Source organism: Cetorhinus maximus, chromosome 12, assembly GCF_964194155.1.
Source record: "Cetorhinus maximus chromosome 12, sCetMax3.hap1.1, whole genome shotgun sequence".
Lineage (NCBI taxonomy): Eukaryota > Metazoa > Chordata > Chondrichthyes > Lamniformes > Cetorhinidae > Cetorhinus > Cetorhinus maximus.
Genome location: NC_135890.1, coordinates 125,885,348 through 125,905,676, shown reverse-complemented (window position 1 = coordinate 125,905,676; position 20,329 = coordinate 125,885,348). Strand labels below are relative to the sequence as shown.

Genomic DNA, 20,329 nt, shown 5'->3' with positions numbered 1-20,329 from the left:
CATTCTATGTTCTTCATTTTCATCTCCTTGTATACCTCTTTGGGAATGTAATGTTTTTCCAAGGTTCCTTCCACACGTGCAGCTATTTTCTTCAGTGCTGCAGTCTCTTTCTTGTAGCTCTCGGCTTCCTCTCAGAATAGTGAACATTCCTGAGTCTTCTCTGAAAATTGGGTCATCGGTTCTCTCAGAATGGCATTAAATTCATTTTGTTTCGCTTCATAACGTTCCCGAGGGATAAACTCGGACCTGAGGGATCCTTGTAGCATGTGAATGTGCTTCAATGGGGTTTCCTTTTTGATGCAAGGTACATTAACGGTAGCAAGCTGGACAACCAAGTGGCAGATAGTGGGGATGGGGGGAAGGGATCGAAATGGGCTAAAAGGTAGAAATAAAACAATAGATCGAAAGAAATTTAAAAATAGGTGGCAAAAGAAAAATATATTTATTATAAATTATTGGAAAGGGGGTGGGGATGGAGGAGAGAGTTCATGATCTGAAGCTGTTGAACTCAATATTCAGTCCGGAAGGCTGTAAAGTGCCTAGTTGGAAGATGAGGTGCTGTTCCTCCAGTTTGCGTTGAGCTTCACTGGAACAATGCAGCAAGCCAAGGACAGACATGTGGGCATGAGGGCAGGGTGGAGTGTTGAAATGGCAAGCGACAGGGAGGTTTGGGTCATGCTTGTGGACAGACCGAAGGTGTTCCGCAAAGCGGTCACCCAGTCTGTGTTTGGTCTCTCCAATGTAGAGGAAACCGCATTGGGAGCAGCGAATGCAGTAGATTAAATTGAGGGAAGTGCAAATGAAATGCTGCTTCACTTGAAAGGAGTGTTTGGGCCCTTGGACGGTGAGGAGAGGGGAAGTGAAGGGGCAGGTGTGGCACCTTCTCAAGGAACTGGAAGGTACCGTGGGAGGGGGTTGAGGTGTAGGGGGTGATAGGGGAGTGGACCAGGGTGTCCCGGAGGGAACGGTCCCTGTGGAATGCCGCCGGGGGCAGTGAAGGGAAGATGTGTTTGGTGGTGGCATCATGCTGGAGTTGGCGGAAATGGCGGAGGATGATCCTTTGAATACGGAGGCTGGTGGGGTGATAAGTGAGGACGCGGGGGACCCTATCATGTTTCTGGGAGGGAGAGGAAGGTGTGAGGGCGGATGCGCGGGAGATGGGCCGGACACGGTTGAGGGCCCTGTCAACCATCGTGGGTGGAAAACCTCGGTTAAGGAAGAAGGAAGACAGGTCAGAGGAACTGTTTTTGAAAGTGGCATCATCAGAACAGATGCGACGGAGGCGAAGGAACTGAGAGAATAGGATGGAGTCCTTACAGGAAGCGGGGTGTGAGGAGCTGTAGTCGAGGTAGCTGTGGGAGTCGGTAGGCTTGTAATGAATATTGGTGGATAGTCTCTCACCAGAAATTGAGACAGAGAGGTCAAGGAAGGGAAGGGAAGTGTCAGTGATGGACCATGTGAAAATGATGGAGGGGTGGAGATTGGAAGCAAAATTAATAAATTTTTCCAGGTCCAGACAAGAGCATGAAGCAGCACCGAAGCAGTCATCGATGTACCGGAGAAAGAGTTGTAGGAGGGGGCCTGAGTAGGATTGTTTGTGCCTCTGTTCGAGGAAGAAGCGGAGAGCCCTCAGACCAGCCCAGTGGGGGATGGAGGTGTAGAGGGATTGGACCTCCATGGTGAAGAGGAGGCTGTTGGGGCCAGGGAACTGGAAATTGTTGATATGATGTAGGGCGTGAGAGGAATCACGGATGTAGGTGGGAAGGGACTGGACAAGGGGAGAGAGAAGGGAGTCAAGATAAGGAGAAATGAGTTCCGTGGGGCAGGAACAGACTGACATAATCGGTCTGCCGGGACAGTCCTGTTTGTGGATTTTGGGTAGGAGGTAGAAGCGGGCCATCCGAGGTTGGGAGACTATCAGGTTGGAAGCTGTGGAGGGAAGATCTCCAGAGGAGATGAGGTCAGTGACAGTCCTGGAAACAATGGCTTGATGTTCAGTGGTGGGGTCATTGTCCAGGGGGAGGTAGGAGGAAGTGTCTGCGAGTTGACGCTCAGCCTCTGCGAGGTAGAGGTCAGTGCGTCAGACAACAACAGCACCACCCTTGTCGGCAGGTTTGATAACATAGTCAGGGTTGGACCTGCGAGAATGGAGTGCAGCGAGTTCAGAGAGAGAGACAGGTTAGAATGGGTGAGAGGAGCAGAGAAATTGAGACGGCTAATGTCACGCCAACAGTTCTCAATGAAAAGATGAAGAGAAGGTAAGAATCCAGAGGGAGGGGTCCAGGTGGAGGGAGAATATTGGAGGTGGGTAAAAGGATCCGTTGAACGGGGAGAGGACTCCTGCCCAAAGAAGTGAGCACGGAGACGAAGACGGCGGAAGAAGAGTTCAGCATCGTGCCGAGCCCAAAATTCATTGAGATGAGGGCGTAAGGGTATGAAACTAAGTCCTTTGCTGAGCACTGAATATTCAGCATCGGAGAGGGAAAGGTCAGGGGGTATGGTGAATACATGGCCGTGGCTGGGATTGGAAGACGGGATGAGGACAGAGGGACAGGCAGGGGTGGAGGGTCCTGGATGGGTGTTGGTGTCGATGAGTTGTTGGAGCTTGCTTTCCTTAGCACCTGAAAGAAAGAGACAAAGTTTCTTGTTGGGGCTTCAGATGAGACAAAGAATAAAATGAAACTGGGGGCAAGGGTAGCTTAGAGATAGGGTGAGTCGGTGCTGCTGGAGGGAGAGGTCGAGTGTGTTTGTGCGGCGACACATGGCACTGAGTGTGGATCTTAGGATGCGGCGAGAACAGCAGTCCGAGGAGCGTCGTATGTCCGGGAGATACCGGTAATCCTGGGTGGATTCGAAACATGAGGGATGGAACTTCAGTTGGAATCTACGTGGGGTGAGTCGGAGTCGGAGACGGAGACAGTCACTGAGGAAGGAAATATGGCTGTGAAAGCGGGTTTTAGTAAACACCTTGTCAAACGCCAAGAGGGAAATGGAAAGCAATGAAGGTGAACAGGGCAAAAGAGGCAAACGGAAATCCTGTGGAGAGAAGAGCAATACTACTTCAGGGTTGGCATTCCTGGAACAAAGTGGCAGTGAATTAAACACTAAGATAAAAGCAAAATACTGCAGATGCTGGAAATCTGAAACAAAAACAAAAATAGCTGGAAAAACTCAGCAGGTCGGACAGCATCTGTGGAGAGGAACACAGTTGACGTTTTGAGTCCGTATGACTCTTCATCAATTTGAGACTTCTGCCTTGGCCTTCTCATAAAGGTACATTATTGGGGGTTCCAGAAAGTTCTGTGCCTCTATGGCACCTTCATGTGGTTTGTCCAGGTGTTGTTTTTTGCCTTTTCATCATTTTGCTAGGGGTTTTTATGCCTCTTTTGAAACTGTCCTCAGCTTGAAGGTTAAAATACTCATCAAAGGCTGTTAATAGTTCTTTATGGCTGGTTGCAGATTCATCAATGCCTTGCATCAGGACAAAGTGATTAGCAAGATTACCATTTCTTCGTGATTCTTTGGGAAGCTTTAAGGAGTTTCTGAGCCACATTGCAGGCACTTGTGAACTGCTCCTTGAACCCGGACGCATAATCTACCCTGGAATGTTCATCCCTCTGTTCTAAAACCTTTTCTTTGAGTTTCTGAGGACATCTCACCTCATGTCCATAAACTAACTCAAAAGGACTAAAACTGGTACATTTGTTAGGTACTCCTGTAGCAGTAAACAAAATAAATTCTAACCCCTTTTCACAATCATGGGGATAGTCTTGACAGGATGCCTTATCGTTTTGAGAGTCTGATGGTATCATTCTAAAGCTCCTTTGAGTTTGTGGGTGGTATGCTGAGGACTATAACTGTTTTATTCCCAGACTATTCATAGCTTCCTGAAAAATTTTAGACACAAAATTGGAACTTTCATCCGATTGGACCTCAATTAGTAATCCTTATCGAGTGAAGAATTGGGTCAATTTCTCTACTGCTACCTTGGCAGACATTGTTCTCAAGGGAATGGCTTCTGGCAACCAAGTAGCCATATCCAAAATAATGAGTATATATTGGTGTCCTGCTTTTGTTTTTGGCAAAGGTCTCACACAGTCCACCAATGCCCTATTAAGTGGTTCTCCAAAACTGGCATGGGAATTAGCAGTACCGTTCTGATCACAGGTTGCAGTTTTCCCACAATCTGGCATGTATGGCACACTTTACAAAACTGCACCATGTCCTAGTGAAAACCTGGCCAGTAAAAATGTCACCTTAAACGTGCTTGGGTCTTTCAGATCCCTGCATGTCCTGCCAGAGAAATTTCATGAGCTACCCTTAATATTTCCTGACCATTTTTGGGTGGTTCTAGTACCTGATGAACCATCATCTGCTCTTTGTCCGCAGGTCTGTGAGGAGATCTCCATTTCCTCTTCAGAATCCCACTTTTAATATAGCAGCATTCCGGAACTCGTTCTGCTTCAGTTTCGGTTTGAGCTGATTGTGCCACTTTACTTAACTCTGGATCAGCTTGCTGAGCCTCAATCAGAGACGACTTACTGAACATTTCCTTCAGATTATCCAAATTCCCAAAGAAAGCTTCAGATAGCCAAATATCTGCTTGTGGTGCCAGTTTTACCTCAGGCGATGGGACTTGTTTAGATACTGCTCAGGTCACTACACAAGAAGGAAAAATTCCTGGAACCATTCCCTGTAACTGCTCTGTCTCCTTGACTTCACTTGGTCTTTCTGTAACTACTAGAGAAGCTACTGCTTACACTCCAGGCAGATCATTTCCAAGGGGTAAGTCAACTCTGTCTGCAGGCACACTATGAACAACTCCTACCATTACCGTTCCAGGCGTTAGGTCACACTCCAGGTGCATCTGATACAATAGTACAGGTATATTTTCACAGCCAATATCATTCATTAAAACCTTGGCATTTAGCAAACTCTCTGGTGGAAAAGTCAGGCCTCTCCCCAGCAAAAGAGTTTGGGAAGCCCCTGTGTCCCTAAGTATAGCTATAGATTTACCCAAGTTAAAAGCAAAGTGCTGCGGATGCTGGAAATCTGAAACAAAAACAGAAAATGCTGGAAAAGCTCAGTAAGTTTAACAGAATCTGAAGAGAAAGAACAGAGTTAACGTTTCGAGTCCATATGACTCTTCAGAGCTTTGAAGAAGAGTCATACACAGACTTGAAACATTAACTCTGTTTTTTCTCCACAGATGCTGTTAAACCTGCTGAGCTTTTCCAGCATTTTCTGTTTTTGTTATAGATTTACTTGTTTCACATGAAGGATAAGGAGTTACTTTTCCTTTTGACAAGAAGTCCCTGTAGCTTTGAGGTATCTTGCTCATCTTCTCCACACTCACAGCAGTATTCGTACTTGGCCTTACAGCTGCAGTCGGAGCTACAGCTTGGTTTCTAGTACTCTTGGTCTGGGCCCCTTTCTCTGCATCAACCTTGTGTACCCCAATAAGCCCCATAGGTTTATCTATAACTTGCAGAAATTTGCAAGAAGGTGTCCTCCCTTGTGGCAATGGGAACACTTGGGTCTTTGGACATCATTGATGCCCTCGTTTATGGTTTGTGGAGGAGATTCCGGCACATTCCTAGTTGTCCCTTCTCATCCTTGGCTACTTGTCTTTTCCCACCTTCTACCCTTTTTGGGTTTATGGAGATGACAGTGTAAAGGCTTCAGCTCGTGGACAGATTTGTAATCATCAGCAGCCTGTCCAGCTGTTGAAGCCCTTCTGGTTCTCGACATGGGATCTTGTTAATGGAGGGAATGAATTTTTAAATTCCTCCAGGAGAATTATTTCTCTAAGGGTCTCATACGTGGCCTCTACCTTCAGTACCTGTATCTAACGATCAAAATGAGTTTGTTTTACCCTCTCAAATTCTATAAAAGTCGGCCCAGGCTGTTTCTGGAGATTCTGAAATTTCTGCCTGTAAACTACAGGGACCAACTCATAAGCAGCGAGAATAGACTTTATTACCACCTCATCATCTGTAGAAGCCTCTTCGGAAAGCAAGGCATAAACTTCGTGAGCTCTGCCAGCCAATGTCCAGTTTGCTTTTTGCTGCTCCATCTGCTTAGCAAATGAAAGTGCCTCTCTGTCCCTTCCCTCAAACCTCAGGAGGATTTGCACAAATTTAAACAGCTCCTCACTGGCTCTTCGGTTCCAGCCAGGTCTTCCTCATTAATATTTCCTCTCGAGTCAGGCCAGCCTGTTGTTTCTGTTCCAGCATTCCCAGCTATTCCCTTCCTTGCTCTTTTCCTCTCTCCTGCCTTTCTGCTTGTTCCCTTTGAAATTCTCCCTCTTTTCATTTTTCCTCTCATTCCCTTGCATTTTCCTTTGCCCAAAATTCCAGTTCCAACTTCCTCTGTTCTAACTGAAACTGTGCCCATGGGAACTTGTCTCCTTCTGATTTTGCAGCACCCTCTGGTTCTTTCACATCCATTTTCAGCTTTTTGGCCACTTTTGAAGGTCTGTTTTCTTAGCTCTCGCTCTAACTCCTACTGCCACACTCACCAATTGTGTAACAGTTAATGTCATTGAAGAATCATCATTTAACCCAGGCTGCTCCAAAACACACTTGCATCAAAAGTGGCCATTCCACCAACATAAACTTGAATATGGAAGAAACCTGATTGTTGCCTTTTACCCTTTTATCTTTTCCCAATTATTATTCTGCTTACAATTATACACTTTCGTCATTAACGGGATAAGCCCCCAGTTATCTATTACAGCTGAGATAGGAGGAGTTCACTGTCTATCTCTAGTTCCATGGGCCACAACATATATTTTAATGATTTCTGCAGCCAGCTATCTGGCCAATTTTTAAAAAAAATAATTCACAGGATGTGGGCATCGCTGGCTGGGCCAGCATTTATTGCCCATCCCTAGTTGCCCTTGAGAAAGTGATGGTGAGCTGCCTTGTTGAACCGCTGCAGTCCATGTGGTGTAGGTACACCCACAGTGCTGTTAGGGGGGGAGTTCCAGGATTTTGACCCAGCGACAGTGAAGGAACGACGATATATTTCTAAGTCAGGATGGTGAGTGGCTTGGAGGGGAACTTCCAGTTAGTGATGTTCCCATCTATCTGCTGTCCTTGTCCTTCTAGATGGTAGTGGTCGTGGGTTTGGAAGACGCTGTCAAAGGGACCTTGGTGAATTCCTGCAGTGCATCTTGTAGATGGCACACACTGCTGCGATTGTGCGTCGGTGGTGGAGGGGGTGAATGTTTGTGGATGTGGTGCCAATCAAGTGGGCTACTTTATCCTGGACGGTGTCGAGCTTCTTGACTGTTGTTGGAGCTGCACTCATCCAGGAAAGTGGAGATTATTCCATCACACTCCTGACTTGTGCCTTGTAGATGGTGGACAGGCTTTGGGGAGTCAGGAGGTGAGTTACTCATTGCACGATACCTAGCCTCTGACCTGCTCTTGTAGCCACAGTATTTATATGGCTAGTCCAGTTCAGTTTCTGGCCAATGGTAACCCCCAGGATGTTGATAGTGGGGGATTCAGTGATGGTAATGCCATTGAACATCAAGGGGCAATGGTCGGATTCTCTCTTGTTGGAGATGGTCATTGCCTGACACTCGTGTGGCACGAATGTTACTTGCCACTTGTCAGCCCAAGCCTGGATACTGTCCAGGTCTTGCTGCATTTGGATGTGGACTGTTTCAGTATCTGAGGATACTGTATAGGATTATGTGCTTTACCTATAATCGCAGAATGACCACTCAATGCCCAGGTTTCTGCAATAAAAGACAAAATTATTAGTTTATTATAAAAGTCAATGGATAGATGGTGGAGTCCTTGAAATGGTGTCCGGGTTCCACAGCTGGTTTCTCAGCGCTGGTCAGGGAAACAATCGATGATTCTTGCACTATTTATCAAGCAGACTTTGTGGAAAACTTGCAGTCAGTCGATTTCAGAACTTGGAGTGACTTCGGAGCAACTTGCATCACTTTTCACTTTGGACTGGGTCTGGAGCTTCAGGAGCTGTTGTCTTCTTTCCCCAAGCAGTTGATCTTTTTCTCCAAAGCAAAACCAACTTTTAAATTCAGTTTTCCGGGCATGTTTTTTTCCCAAAGCCATAAACCACCCTTTTGTGAACAGTCCATTGGGGTCAAGAGGTTTCCAGCTTCTTTAAAACTGCTTAATTACCTTTTCCTGTAAAATGCTGTCTTTTCCAGGAACAGCAACAACCAGAGTCCTCGCATTAACCCTTTAAGGGGCAGTGTCTTTTAAAACACAAATTCTTCCGGAATGTTCTTAGACCTTAAAGATGAACCATTTTCCATGGTTAAAGTGCTAATGACACTTGCTAAAGTTGTATATGGCTTTGGTGAGACCACACCAGGAGCACTGTGTGCCGTTTTGGTATCCACACCTACGGAAAGATATACTTGCCTTGGAGGTGGTACAATGAGTGTTGACTAGACTGGTTCGTGGGGTGAGAGGCTGAGTAAATTGGGTTTATATTCTCTGGAGTTTAGAAGAATGAGATGTGATCACATTGAAACATGCAAGATTCTGAAGGGGTTTGACAGGATAGACGCTGAGAGGCTGCCTCTCCCTGGCTGGGGAACCTAGAACACGGGGGCACAGTCTCAGGATAAGAGGTCGATCATATAGGACTGAGATGAGGAGAAATTACTTCACTGAGAGGGTTGTGAATCTTTGGAATTCACTACCTCTGAGAGTTGTGGAAGCTCCATTATTGAATATATTTAAGGATAGAATAGAGAGATTTTTGCTTTCAAGACTTCAAAATATGGGGAGTGGATGAGAAGGTTGGGTGAGGCAGGAGAACAGCTGTCATTGTATTGAATGGTGGAGTAGGCTTGAGGGATTAGGGTCCTCCTCCTATTCCTATATTCTTACGTGTCTTACAAGTTAAACAGTGCAGGGTGTGAGCAGAATTAGATGGGGAGTGAGAGAAGAGTGGGGTTTCACTTTGTGGATCAATTGGAGACAATCACTGGTGAAGACTTGATGGGCTAAATGAGCTATTTGTGTTGGATCTTTCTATACACCTTACCTTTGTTCTGTTGAGATTTTGCTCAGGAACTTACCAATTTCCTGAGTGTAGAAAGAAATTTAGTAACAAAATTATTAAAATTCATTTTTTTTTATAAACAGAACATTGGAACTGGTGTTTCAGAAATCAGGCAGGACCTTTGGGATACCTTCTTTCCGATACATTGCTCCGAAGACGATGTTTGCGAATGGGACAGTGTATCCCCCCAATGAAGGCTTCTGTCCCTGCAGGCAGTCCGGGGTGCTGAATGTGAGCACATGCAGACACAGTAAGTATCTGAGCTTCTTCACACGGGACAGAAATAGAAAAACTTTTGATTTATTTGTCCTCATGAGATCTCAAAGTGCTTTCCTTAGCAATGACTTAAATTTTGAAATGAGTTCTCATTATGTCCATGTGGGCGGGAGCTAGGGAGCAAACTACAGAGCAGGAACAAGGAGGTTTCTGTATTTGTTCATCACCCTTGAGAAAGGTGGTGGTGAGCTGCCTTCTTGAACCGCTGCAGCCCATGATGGGGAGGCAGTGGCATTGTCGCTGGACTAGTTTAATGCGAGGACTCAAGGTAATGCTCTGGGGACCTGGGTTCATATCTCACCACAGCCAATGATGGAATTTGAATTCAATAAAACTCTGGACTTAATAGTCCCAATGATAACCATGAAACTATTGTCGGTTGTTGTAAAAACCCATCTGGTTCACTAATGCCCTTATGGGGAAAAAAACCTGCTGTCCTTACCTGGTCTGGCCTACATGTGACTCCAGACCCACAGCCATGTGGTTGACACTTAACTGACAACTGAAATGGCCCAGCAACCCACTCAGTTGTATCAAACTGCTACAAAGACACAAAGAAGGAATGAAACCGAATGGACCACCCGGCATCGACCTAGGGACTGGTAACAACAACGGCAAACTCAGCCCTGTCAACCCTGCAAAGACCTTCTCACTAACATCTGGGGGCTTGTGCCGAAATTGGGAGAGCTGTCTCACAGACTAGTCAAATAACAGCCTGACATAGTCATCCTCACGGAATCATACCTTACAGATAATGTCCCAGACTCCACCATCACCATCCCTGGGTATGTCCTGTCCCACCAGCAGGACAGACCCAGCAGAGGTGGCAGCACAGTGGTATACAGTCAGGAGGGAGTTGCCCTGGGAGTCCTCAACATCGACTCTGGACCTCATGAAGTCTCATGGCATCAGGTCAAACATGGGCAAGGAAACCTCCTGCTGATTACCACATACCGCCCTCCCTCAGCTGATGAATCAGTGCTCCTCCATGTTGAACATCACTTGGAGGAAGCACTGAGGGTGGCAAGGGTGCAGAATGTTCTCTGGGTGGGGGACTTCAATGTCCATCACCAAGAGTGGCTCGGTAGCACCACTACTGACCGAGCTGGCCGAATCCTAAAGGACATAGCTGCTAGACTGGGTCTGCGGCAGGTGGTGAGGGAACCAGCAAGAGGGGAAAACATACTTGACTTCATCCTCACCAACCTGCCTGCACAGATGCATCTGTCCATGACAGTATCGGTAGGAGTGACCACCCCACAGTCAATGTGGAGACGAAGTCCCACCTTCACATTGAGGATACCCTCCATCGTGTTGTGTGGCACTACCACCGTGCTACATGGGATAGATTTCAAACAGATCCAGCAACTCAAGACTGGATATCCATGAGGCGCTGTGGGCCATCAGCAGCAGCAGAATTGTACTCGAACACAATCTGTAACCTCATGGCCCGGCATATCCCCCACTCTACCATTACCATCAAGCCAGGGGATCAACCCTGGTTCAATGAAGAGTGCAGAGGGACATGCCAGGAGCAGCACCAGGCATACCTAAAAATGAGGTGTCAACCTGGTGAAGCTATAACACAGGACTACTTACATGCCAAACAGCATAAGCAGCGAGTGATAGACAGAGCTAAGCGATCCCACAACTAATAGATCAGATCTAAGCTCTGCAGTCCTGCCACATCCAGTGGTGAATGGTTGTGGACAATTAAACAACTCACTGGAGGAGGAGGCTCCATAAATAGCTCCAGCCTGTCCAGTCTCTCTTCATAACTTAAACACTCCAGCCCAGGCAGCATCCTGGTGAATCTCCTCTGCACCCTCTACAGTGCAATTGCATCCTCCTTAAGTTGTAGCGACTAGAACTGCACACAGTACTCCAGATGTGGCCTAACTAATGTTTTATATAGTTCCAACATAGCCTCCCTGGTCTTTTATTCAATGCCTCGGCTAATAAAGGTAAGTATCCCATATGTCTTCTTAACCATCTTATCTACCTGTGCCGCTGCCTTCAGGGATCTATGGACATGTAGACCAAGGTCCCTCTGATCCTCTGTATTTCCTAGGGTCCTACCATTCAGTGTGCATTCCCTTGCTGTGTTAGTCCTCCCAAAATGCAACACCTCACACTTCTCAGGATTAAATTCCATTTGCCACTGCTCTGCCCATTTTACCAGCCCATTGATATCATCCTGTAATCTAAGGCTTTATTCCTCACTTTACCACCCCATCAATTTTCATGTCATCTCCGAACTTACTGATCATATCTCCTACATTCACATCTAAATCGTTAATGTACACTACAAACAGCAAGGGTCCCAGCACCAATCCCTGCAATACACCACTCGTCACAGGCTTCCAATCACAGAATCAGAATCTCACTGTGCAGGAGAGGCCCTTCGGCCCAACAACTCTGCACCGACATGTGAGAAACACCTGACTTACCTACCTAATCCCATTTACCAGCACTTGGCCCATAGCCTTGAACGTTATGATGTGCCAAGTGCTCATCCAGGTACTTTTTAAAGGATGTGAGGTAACCTGCCTCCACCACCCTCCCAGGCAGTGCATTCCAGACCGTCACCACCCTCTGGGTAAAAAAGTTTTTCCTCACATCCCCCCTAAACCTCCTGCCCCTCACCTTCAATTTATGGCCCCTTGTGACTGACCCTTCAACTAAGGGGAACAGCTGCTCCCTATCCACCCTGTCCATGCCCCTCATAATCTTGTACACCTTGATCAGGTCGTCCCTCAGTCTTCTCTGCTCCAACGAAAACAACCCAAGTCTATCCAACCTCTCTTCATAACTTAAATGTTTCATCCCAGGCAACAACCTGGTGACCTCCTGCACCCCCTCCAGTGCAATCACACCCTTCCTATAATGTGGCGACCAGAACTGCACACAGTACTCCAGCTGTGGCCTCACCAAGGTTCTATACAACTCCAACATGACCTCCCTACTTTTGTAATCTATGCCTCAATTGATAAAGGCAAGTGTCCCATATGCCTTTTTCACCACCCTACTAACGTGCACCTCCACCTTCAGAGATCTATGGACACACACGCCAAGGTCCCTTTGTTCCTCAGAACCTCCTAGTGCCGTGCCGTTCATTGAATACTTTCTTGTCAAATTACTCCTTCCAAAGTATATCACCTCACACTTTTCAGGGTTAAATTCCATCTGCCACTTATTCCATCCCGTCTATATCTCCCTGTAACCCAAGACACTCAACCTCACTGTTAACCACCCGGCCAATCTTTGTGTCACCCATAAACTTACTAATCCTACCCCCTACATAGTCATCTATGTTGTTTATATCGCAAGAACAACCTTCGACCGTCACCCTCTGCCTCCTGCCACTAAGCCTATTTTGGATCCAAATTGCCCTGGATCCCATGGGCTCTTACATTCTTGACCATTCTCCCATGCGAGACCTTGTCAAAAGCCTTACTGAAGTCCATGTAGACTACATCAACTGCACTACCCTCATCTACACAACTAGTCACCTCCTCGAAAAATTCAGTCAAATTTGTTAGACATGACCTCACCCTGACAAAGCCATGCTGACTATCCCTGATTAATCCCTGCCTCTCCAAGTGGAGATTAATCCTGTCCCTCAGAATTTTTTCCAATAGTTTCCCTGCCACTGATGTTAGACTCACTGGTCTGTAATTCCCTGGTTTATCCTGACTACCCTTCTTGAATAATGGTACCACATTCGTGTCCTCCAGTCCTCTGGCACCTCTCCTGTGGCCAGAGAGGATTTGAAAATTAGTGTCAGAGCCCCTGCAATCTTCTCCCATGCCTCACACAGCAGCCTGGGATACATCTCATCTGGGCCTGGGGATTTATCCACTTTTAAGCCGTTAAAACCATTAATACTCCTCCCTTTCAATGCTAATTTGTTCAAGTATATCACAGTCCCCCTCCCTGATTTCTACACCTACATCATCCTTCTTTATAGTGAACACAGATGAAAAGTAATCATTTAAAACCTCACCTACATTCTCTGGCTCCACACACAGATTGCCACTTTGGTCCCTAATGGGCCCTACTCTTTCCCTGGTTATTCTCTTGTGCCTAATATATTTATAAAATGCCTTGGGATTTTCCTTATCTTGCTCACCAGTGTTTTTTCATGCCCCCTCTTCACTCTCCTAATTACTTTTTAAAGTACCCTCTACACTTTCTATTCTCCTCTATGGCTTCCGGTGTCTTCAGCCTTCTGTATCTGCCATAAGCCTCCTTTTTTCCCCTTATCCAATCCGCCATAACCCTTGACATCCAGGGTTCCCTGGACTTGTTGGTCCAATCTCTTCACCTTTACAGGAACATGTTGGCCCTGAACTCTCACTATCTCCTTTTTGAATGGCCCCGACTGGTCTGATGTAGACTTTCCTACAAGTAGCTGCTCCCAATCCAATTTGGCCAGGTCCTGTCTTATCATATTGAAATCAGTTTTCCCTCAATTCAGGACCTTTATATCCGGCCCATCTTCGTCCTTTTCTATAACTACCTTAAATCTTAGAGTTATGGTCACTGTCCCCGAAATGCTCCCCCACTGACACTTTTACCACTTGCCCAGCTTCATTCCCTAAGATTAGGTCCAGTATCGCACCTTCTCTTGTAGGACTTTCTATGTGCTGGCTCAAAAAGCTCTCCTGGGTGCACTTTAACAATTCCCCCTTCTAAGTCTTTCACACTAAGGCTATCCAAGTTAATACTGGGGAAGTTGAAATCCCCTATTACTATTACCCTATTATTTTGACACTTCTGAGATTTGCCTACATATCTGCTCCTCTATCTCCCCCTGACTGTTTGGGGGTCTATAGTACACTCCCAGCAAAGTGATTACTCCCTTTTTGTTTTTAAGTTCTACCCATATGGCCTCATTTGAGGAACCTTTTAAGATACCATCCCTCCTTACTGAGCTAATTGACTCCTTGATCAATAATGCAATGCCACCTCCTCTTTTACACCCCACCCCCCTATCACACCTGAAGGTTCTATGCCCTGGAACATTGAGCTGCCAGTCCTGCCCTTCCCTCAACCATGTCTCTGTGATAGCAACAATATCATATTCCCATGTGTTAATTAACACCCTCAATGCATCTGCCTCACCTGTAAGACTCCTCGTGTTAAAATAGATACAATCCAGCCTTGCATTGTTCCCTTGTGCCTTAACAGGTCTATATTGGCTCTGCTTTCGAGACTGACTTAGTTTCTCTTCTATATTTGGCTGTGCGTCACCCCCTACTGTACCTCCACTCTGTGTCTCATGCCCCTCCAAATTAACTTAAACACCCCACATCTTGGGGATTGTGCCAAAATTGGAAGAGCTGTCTCACATACAAGTCAAATAACAGCCTGATATAGTCATCCTCAAAGCATCACACCTTACAGGTAATGTCCCAGACACGCCATCACCATCCCTGGGTATGTCCTGTCCCACCGGCAGGACAGACCCAGCAGAGGTGACGGCACAGTGGTATACAGTCGGGAGAGAGTTGCCCTGGGAGTCCTCAACATCAACTCCAAACCCCAGGAAGTCTCATGGCATCAGGTCAAACATGGGCAAGGAAACCTCCTGCTGATTACCACGTACCGCCCTCCCTCAGCTGATGAATCAGTGCTCCTCCAAGTTGAACATCACTTGGAGGAAGCACTGAGGTGGCAAGGCCACAGAATGTTCTCTGGGTGGGGGACTTCAATGTCCATCACCAAGAGTGGTTCGGTAGCACCACTACTGACCGAGCTGGCTGAGTCCTAAAGGACATAGCTGCTAGACTGGGTCTGCGGCAAGTGGTGAGGGAACCAACAAGAGTGAAAAACATACTTGACCTCATCCTCACCAACCTTCCTGCCACAGATGCATCTGTCCATGACAGTATCGGTAGGAGTGACCACCACACTGTCGTTGTGGAGACGAAGTCCCACCTTCACATTGAGGATGCCCTCCATCGTGCTGTGTGGCACTACGACCATGCTAAATGGGATAGATTTCAAACAGATCTAACAACTCAAGACTGGGCATCCATGAGGCACTGTAGGCCATCAGCAGCAGCAGAATTGTACTCGAACACAATCTGTAACCTCATGGCCCGACATATCCCCCACTCTACCATTACCATCAATCCAGGGGATCAACCCTGGTTCAATGAAGAGTGCAGGAGGGCATGCCAGGAGCAGCACCAGGCATAGCTAAAGAAGAGATGTCAACCTGGTGAAGCTATAAAACAGGACTATTTGCATGCCAAACAGCATAAGCAGCAAGTGACAGACAGAGTTAAGCAATCCCACAACCAACCGATCAGATCTAAGCTCTGCAGTCCTGCCACATCCAGTCGTGAATGGTGGTGGACAATTAAACAACTCATTGGAGGAGGAGGCTCCACAAATATTCCCACCCTCAATGATGGGGGAGCCCAGCACATCAGTGCAAAAGATAAGGCTGAAGCATTTCCTATAATCTTCAGCCAGATGTGCCGAGTGGATGATCCATCTCGGCCTCCTCCAGAGGTCCCCAGCATCACAGATGCCAGCCTTCAGCCAATTTGATTCACTCCACATGATATCAAGAAACGGCTGAAGGCACTGGATACGGCAAAGGCTATGGGCCCTGACAATATTCCAGCAATAGTACTGAAGACTTGCGCTCCAGAACTTGCCGCGTCCCTAGCCAAGCTGTTCCAGTACAACACTGGCATCTACCCGGCTATGTGGAAAATTGCCCAGGTATGTCCTGCACACAATGGGCAGGACTAATCCAACCCGGCCAATTACTGCCCCATCATTCTACTCTCGGTCATCAGTAAAGTAATGGAAGGGGTCGCCAACAGTGCTGTCAAGCGGCACTTGCTTAGCAATAATCTGCCCGCTGATGCCCAGTTTGGGTTCCACCAGGGCCACTCAGCTCCTGACCTCAATACAGCCTTGGTTCAAACATGGATAAAAGAGCTGAACTCCCGAGGTGAGGTGAGGGTGACTGCCCTTGACATCAAGGCAGCATTTGACTGAGTGTGGCATCAAGGAGCCCGAGCAAAACTGGATTCAATGGGAGTCAGTGGGGAAACTCTCCACTGGTTGGAGTCATACCTAGCACAAAGGAAGATGGTTGTGGTTGTTGGAGGTCAATCATCTCAGCTCCAGGACATCACTGCAGGAGTTCCTCAGGGTAGTGTCCTCGGCCCAACCATCTTCAGCTGCTTCATCAATTACCTTCCTTCCATCCATCATAAGGTCAGAAGTGGGGATGTTCGCTGATGAATGCACAATGTTCAGCACCATTCGCGACTCCTCAGATACTGAAGCAGTCCATGTCCAAGTGCAGCAAGACCTGGACAATATCCAGGCTTGGGCTGACAAGTGGCAAGTAACATTCGCGCCACACAAGTGCCAGGCAATGGCCATCTCCAACAAGAGAGAATCTAATCCTCGCACCTTGACATTCAATGTCATTACCATCGCTGAATCTCCCTCTATCAATGTCCTGGGGATTACCATTGACCAGAAACTGAACTGGACTAGCCATATAAATACTATGGCTACAAGAGCATGTCAGAGGCTAGGAATCCTGTGGCGAGTAACACACTTCCTGACTCCCCAAAGCCTGTCCACTATCTACAAGGCACAAGTCAGGAGTGTGATGGAATACTCCCCACTTGTCTGGATGAGTGCAGTTCCCACAACACTCAAGAAGCTTGACACCATCCAGGACAAAGCAGCCCACTTGATTGGCACCACATCCACAAATATTCACTCCCTCCACCACCAGTGGCAGCAGCAGTGTGTACCATCTACAAGATGTACTGCAGGAATTCACCAAGGCTCCTTCGACAGCACATTCCAAACCCATGACCACTACCATCTAGAAGGCCAAAGGAAACAGATAGATGGGAACACCACCACCTGGAAGTTCCCCTCCAAGTCACTCACCATCCTGACTTGGAAATATATCACCGTTCCTTCACTGTCGCTGGGTCAAAATCCTGGAACTCCCTCCCTAACAGCACTGTGGGTGTACCTACACCACATGGACTGCAGCGGCTCAAGAAGGCAGCTCACCACCACCTTCTCTAGGGCAACTAGGGATGGGCAATAAATGCTGGCCCAGCCAGCGAAGCCCACATCCCGTGAATGGACAAAAAAAATTTGCAGTGATCTCTGCTTCAGTCATTAACTTTGCTGGTGTATTTCACAGCTTCACACACTGTGTGAAGTCAGGTTTTCAGTTTTGTCTTTTCTGTTCTTCAGATGTTCAAGTCTTTATCTCGTACCCGCACTTCTACAATGCTGACCCAGCGCTGTGGGAGGCTGTCTCTGGATTACATCCCAATGAGAAGGATCATGCACTTTTCATTGACATCCATCCTGTAAGTATTGTAGTTCAGTGATATTTAGCTGTCTGTGTTGGGGATTAATTTTTCCATTTTTCATTTACTCCTAATTGCCGATTACAGAAGGTCTGTAGTCCCCAGTGTACCAGCTCAGCCAATGGTCATTTGTGTACTTGAGTTCAGAATTGTGATATCAGAGCTGACACTGAATTGAAAGTCTATTGGGCAGTGGTTTTCCCCACGTTTTTTTGCAGTACAGCTTAGAGATGTCATATCACAGCCGTGGAACAACATCATTAACTGTGTCTCAGGCAGCGCATTCCAGACCATAACCACTCTCTGTGTGAAAAGGTTTTTCCTCAAATCACTATTGCTTCTTTTGTCAATTATTTAAATCTGTGTCCTCTCATTCTCAAAGAGTCATAGGGGTCTACAGCACAGAAAAAGGCCCTTTGGCCCATTGAGTGTGCGCCAGTCAAAGAAGTACCTAACTATTCTAATCCCATTTTCCAGCACTAGGCCCATAGCCTTGTATGCCATGGCATCGCAAGTGCACATCCAAATACTTCTTAAATGTTATGAGGGTTTCTGCCTCTACCACGCTTTCTCAATCCTTTCATGAATGGGAGCAGCTTCTCCCTATCCACTCTGTCCAGGCCTCTCATGATTTTGAATATCTCTATCAAATCTCTTCTCAACCTTCTGTTCCCCAAGGAAAACAGCCCCAACTTCTCCAATCTATCTACGGAACTGAAGTTCCTCATCCCTAAAACCATTCTCGTGAATCTTTTCTACAGTCTCTCCAACACCTTCACATCCTTCCAAAAGTGCGGTGCCCAGAACTGGACACAATACTGACTGAGGCCAAACTAGTTTCTTATACAAGTTCAACATAAGCTCCCTGCTCTTGTGCTCCATGCCCCTATTAATAAAGCCCAGAGTACTGTTTGCTTTATTAACCATGCTCTCAACCTGACCTGCCTCATGCAATGACTTTACACATATAGCCCCAGATGCCTCTGCTCCGACAGTGTTTGTACAATGATGCCCCCCTGTTTTATTTCTGCTTTGAGAGGGAAGGGATCTGCATTGGGACTGTTGCACAGTTGCTGTTATTTGTCATGTCGAAGATGGATGTCGTTTGTGACCTTGGGCAGAATTTTTCTGTTGGTGAGATGGGGGCGGGGCCCACTCACCAACGGGGGGATGACATTGGGAGGAACCCCCGACATCATCCCGCCCCATTTAAATATTCAGGAAGGCGGGGGCACAGCGAGATCAGCTGTCTGCCCACCGACCTGTCAATGGCCAATTGAGGCCTTTGACAGGATAATTAAAACAGTTAAAGGACCTGCCCGTCCAACCTTAAGGCTGGTGGGTCGGCCAGGAGCCCCAGGGGGCAATAGAAAAACATCAAACCTCATCCACCGGCGGGATGAGGTTTCATGTCTGTTTTAAAACACTTTAATAAAGTTTCTGTGATATTTATTAACATGTCCCATCTCGTGTGACATTGTCACATGAGGGGGACATGCTATGAATTTTTTTATTTTTCTATTTTTAAACTTTCAAACACTTTCAGCGCTCTCCCTGAGGCAGCGCTTAGTCTCAGGGAGATGTGCGCACTCTGACAGATGGGGAATTCCCCCCCCCCTGCACTCACAGGAAGTGCACAGCGCTTCCTGTCGGGGATGCCGCTGGGTGGGCCTTAATTGGCCCGCCCACTTAAGATGGCGGCGGGGCCCATTTCGGCGGCGGCGATCGGCTGCCTGCCCGCTGCCGAACCGGTGGGCCCCGCCCACCCATCAAGGGCAAAATTCTGCCCCTTAGCTGGGAATCCATTTTGCTGTAGCACCTTTGAAAGGGAGGCTTGGTTCACTACTCGAGGGCTTTGGTGAGATCACAGGAAGCCATGTACAAAGGCATGTTCTGCTCTCTGCATCTTTCCAGAAGTTGGTGTGCAGTGAAGTTTATGTTGGTTGTTTCTCTGCAGATTGGAATCCACGCTACAACTCTGGAAGGACCACCCCTGCAACTGACAGCCAATTAGGAAGGAAACTAGCTAGGCCATTGCCAGTGGTTGAGAGCAAAGCTTTGCACGTGTAGTTTTTAAAAATTCATTCGTGGGGTGTGGGCTTCGCTGGCTGGGCCAGCATTTATTGCTCATCCCTAATTGCCCTTGAGAAGGTGGGGGTGAGCTGCCGTCTTGAACCGCTGTAGTCCATGTGGTGCAGGTACACCCACAGTGCTGTTAGGGAGGGAGTTCCAGGATTGTGACCCAGCGACAGTGAAGGAACGGTGATATATTTCCAAGTCAGAATGGTGAGTGACTTGGAGGGGAACTTCCAGGTGGTGGTGTTCCTATGCATCTGCTGCCCTTGTCCTTCTAGATGGTAGTGGTCATGGGTTTGGAAGGTGTTGTCAAAGGAACCTTGGTGAATTCTTGCAGTACATCTTGTAGATGGTACACACACTGCTGCTACTGTGTGTCGGTGGTGGAGGGCGTGAATATTTGTGGATGTGGTGCCAATCAAGCGGGGCTGCTTTGTGCTGGATGGTGTCAAGCTTCTTGAGTGTTGTTGGAGCTGCACTCATCCAGGCAAGTGGAGAATATTCCATCACACTCCTGACTTGTGCCTTGTAGATGGTGGACA

At 47.1% G+C, this 20,329-nt stretch overlaps 1 protein-coding gene across 4 annotated transcripts in view; it reads left to right on the top strand.

The window, feature by feature from the left end:
• The window catches only part of scarb1 (scavenger receptor class B, member 1), a 171,041-nt gene that overhangs the window by 86,258 nt on the left and 64,454 nt on the right, over positions 1-20,329 (top strand). For all 4 annotated transcript variants that reach the window (XM_078554622.1, XM_078554625.1, XM_078554624.1 and 1 more), the window contains 2 exons: positions 9,141-9,307; positions 17,593-17,711. In XM_078554622.1, the coding sequence (XP_078410748.1) occupies positions 9,141-9,307; positions 17,593-17,711 (286 nt within the window). The remainder of the gene's footprint in view (positions 1-9,140; positions 9,308-17,592; positions 17,712-20,329) is intronic.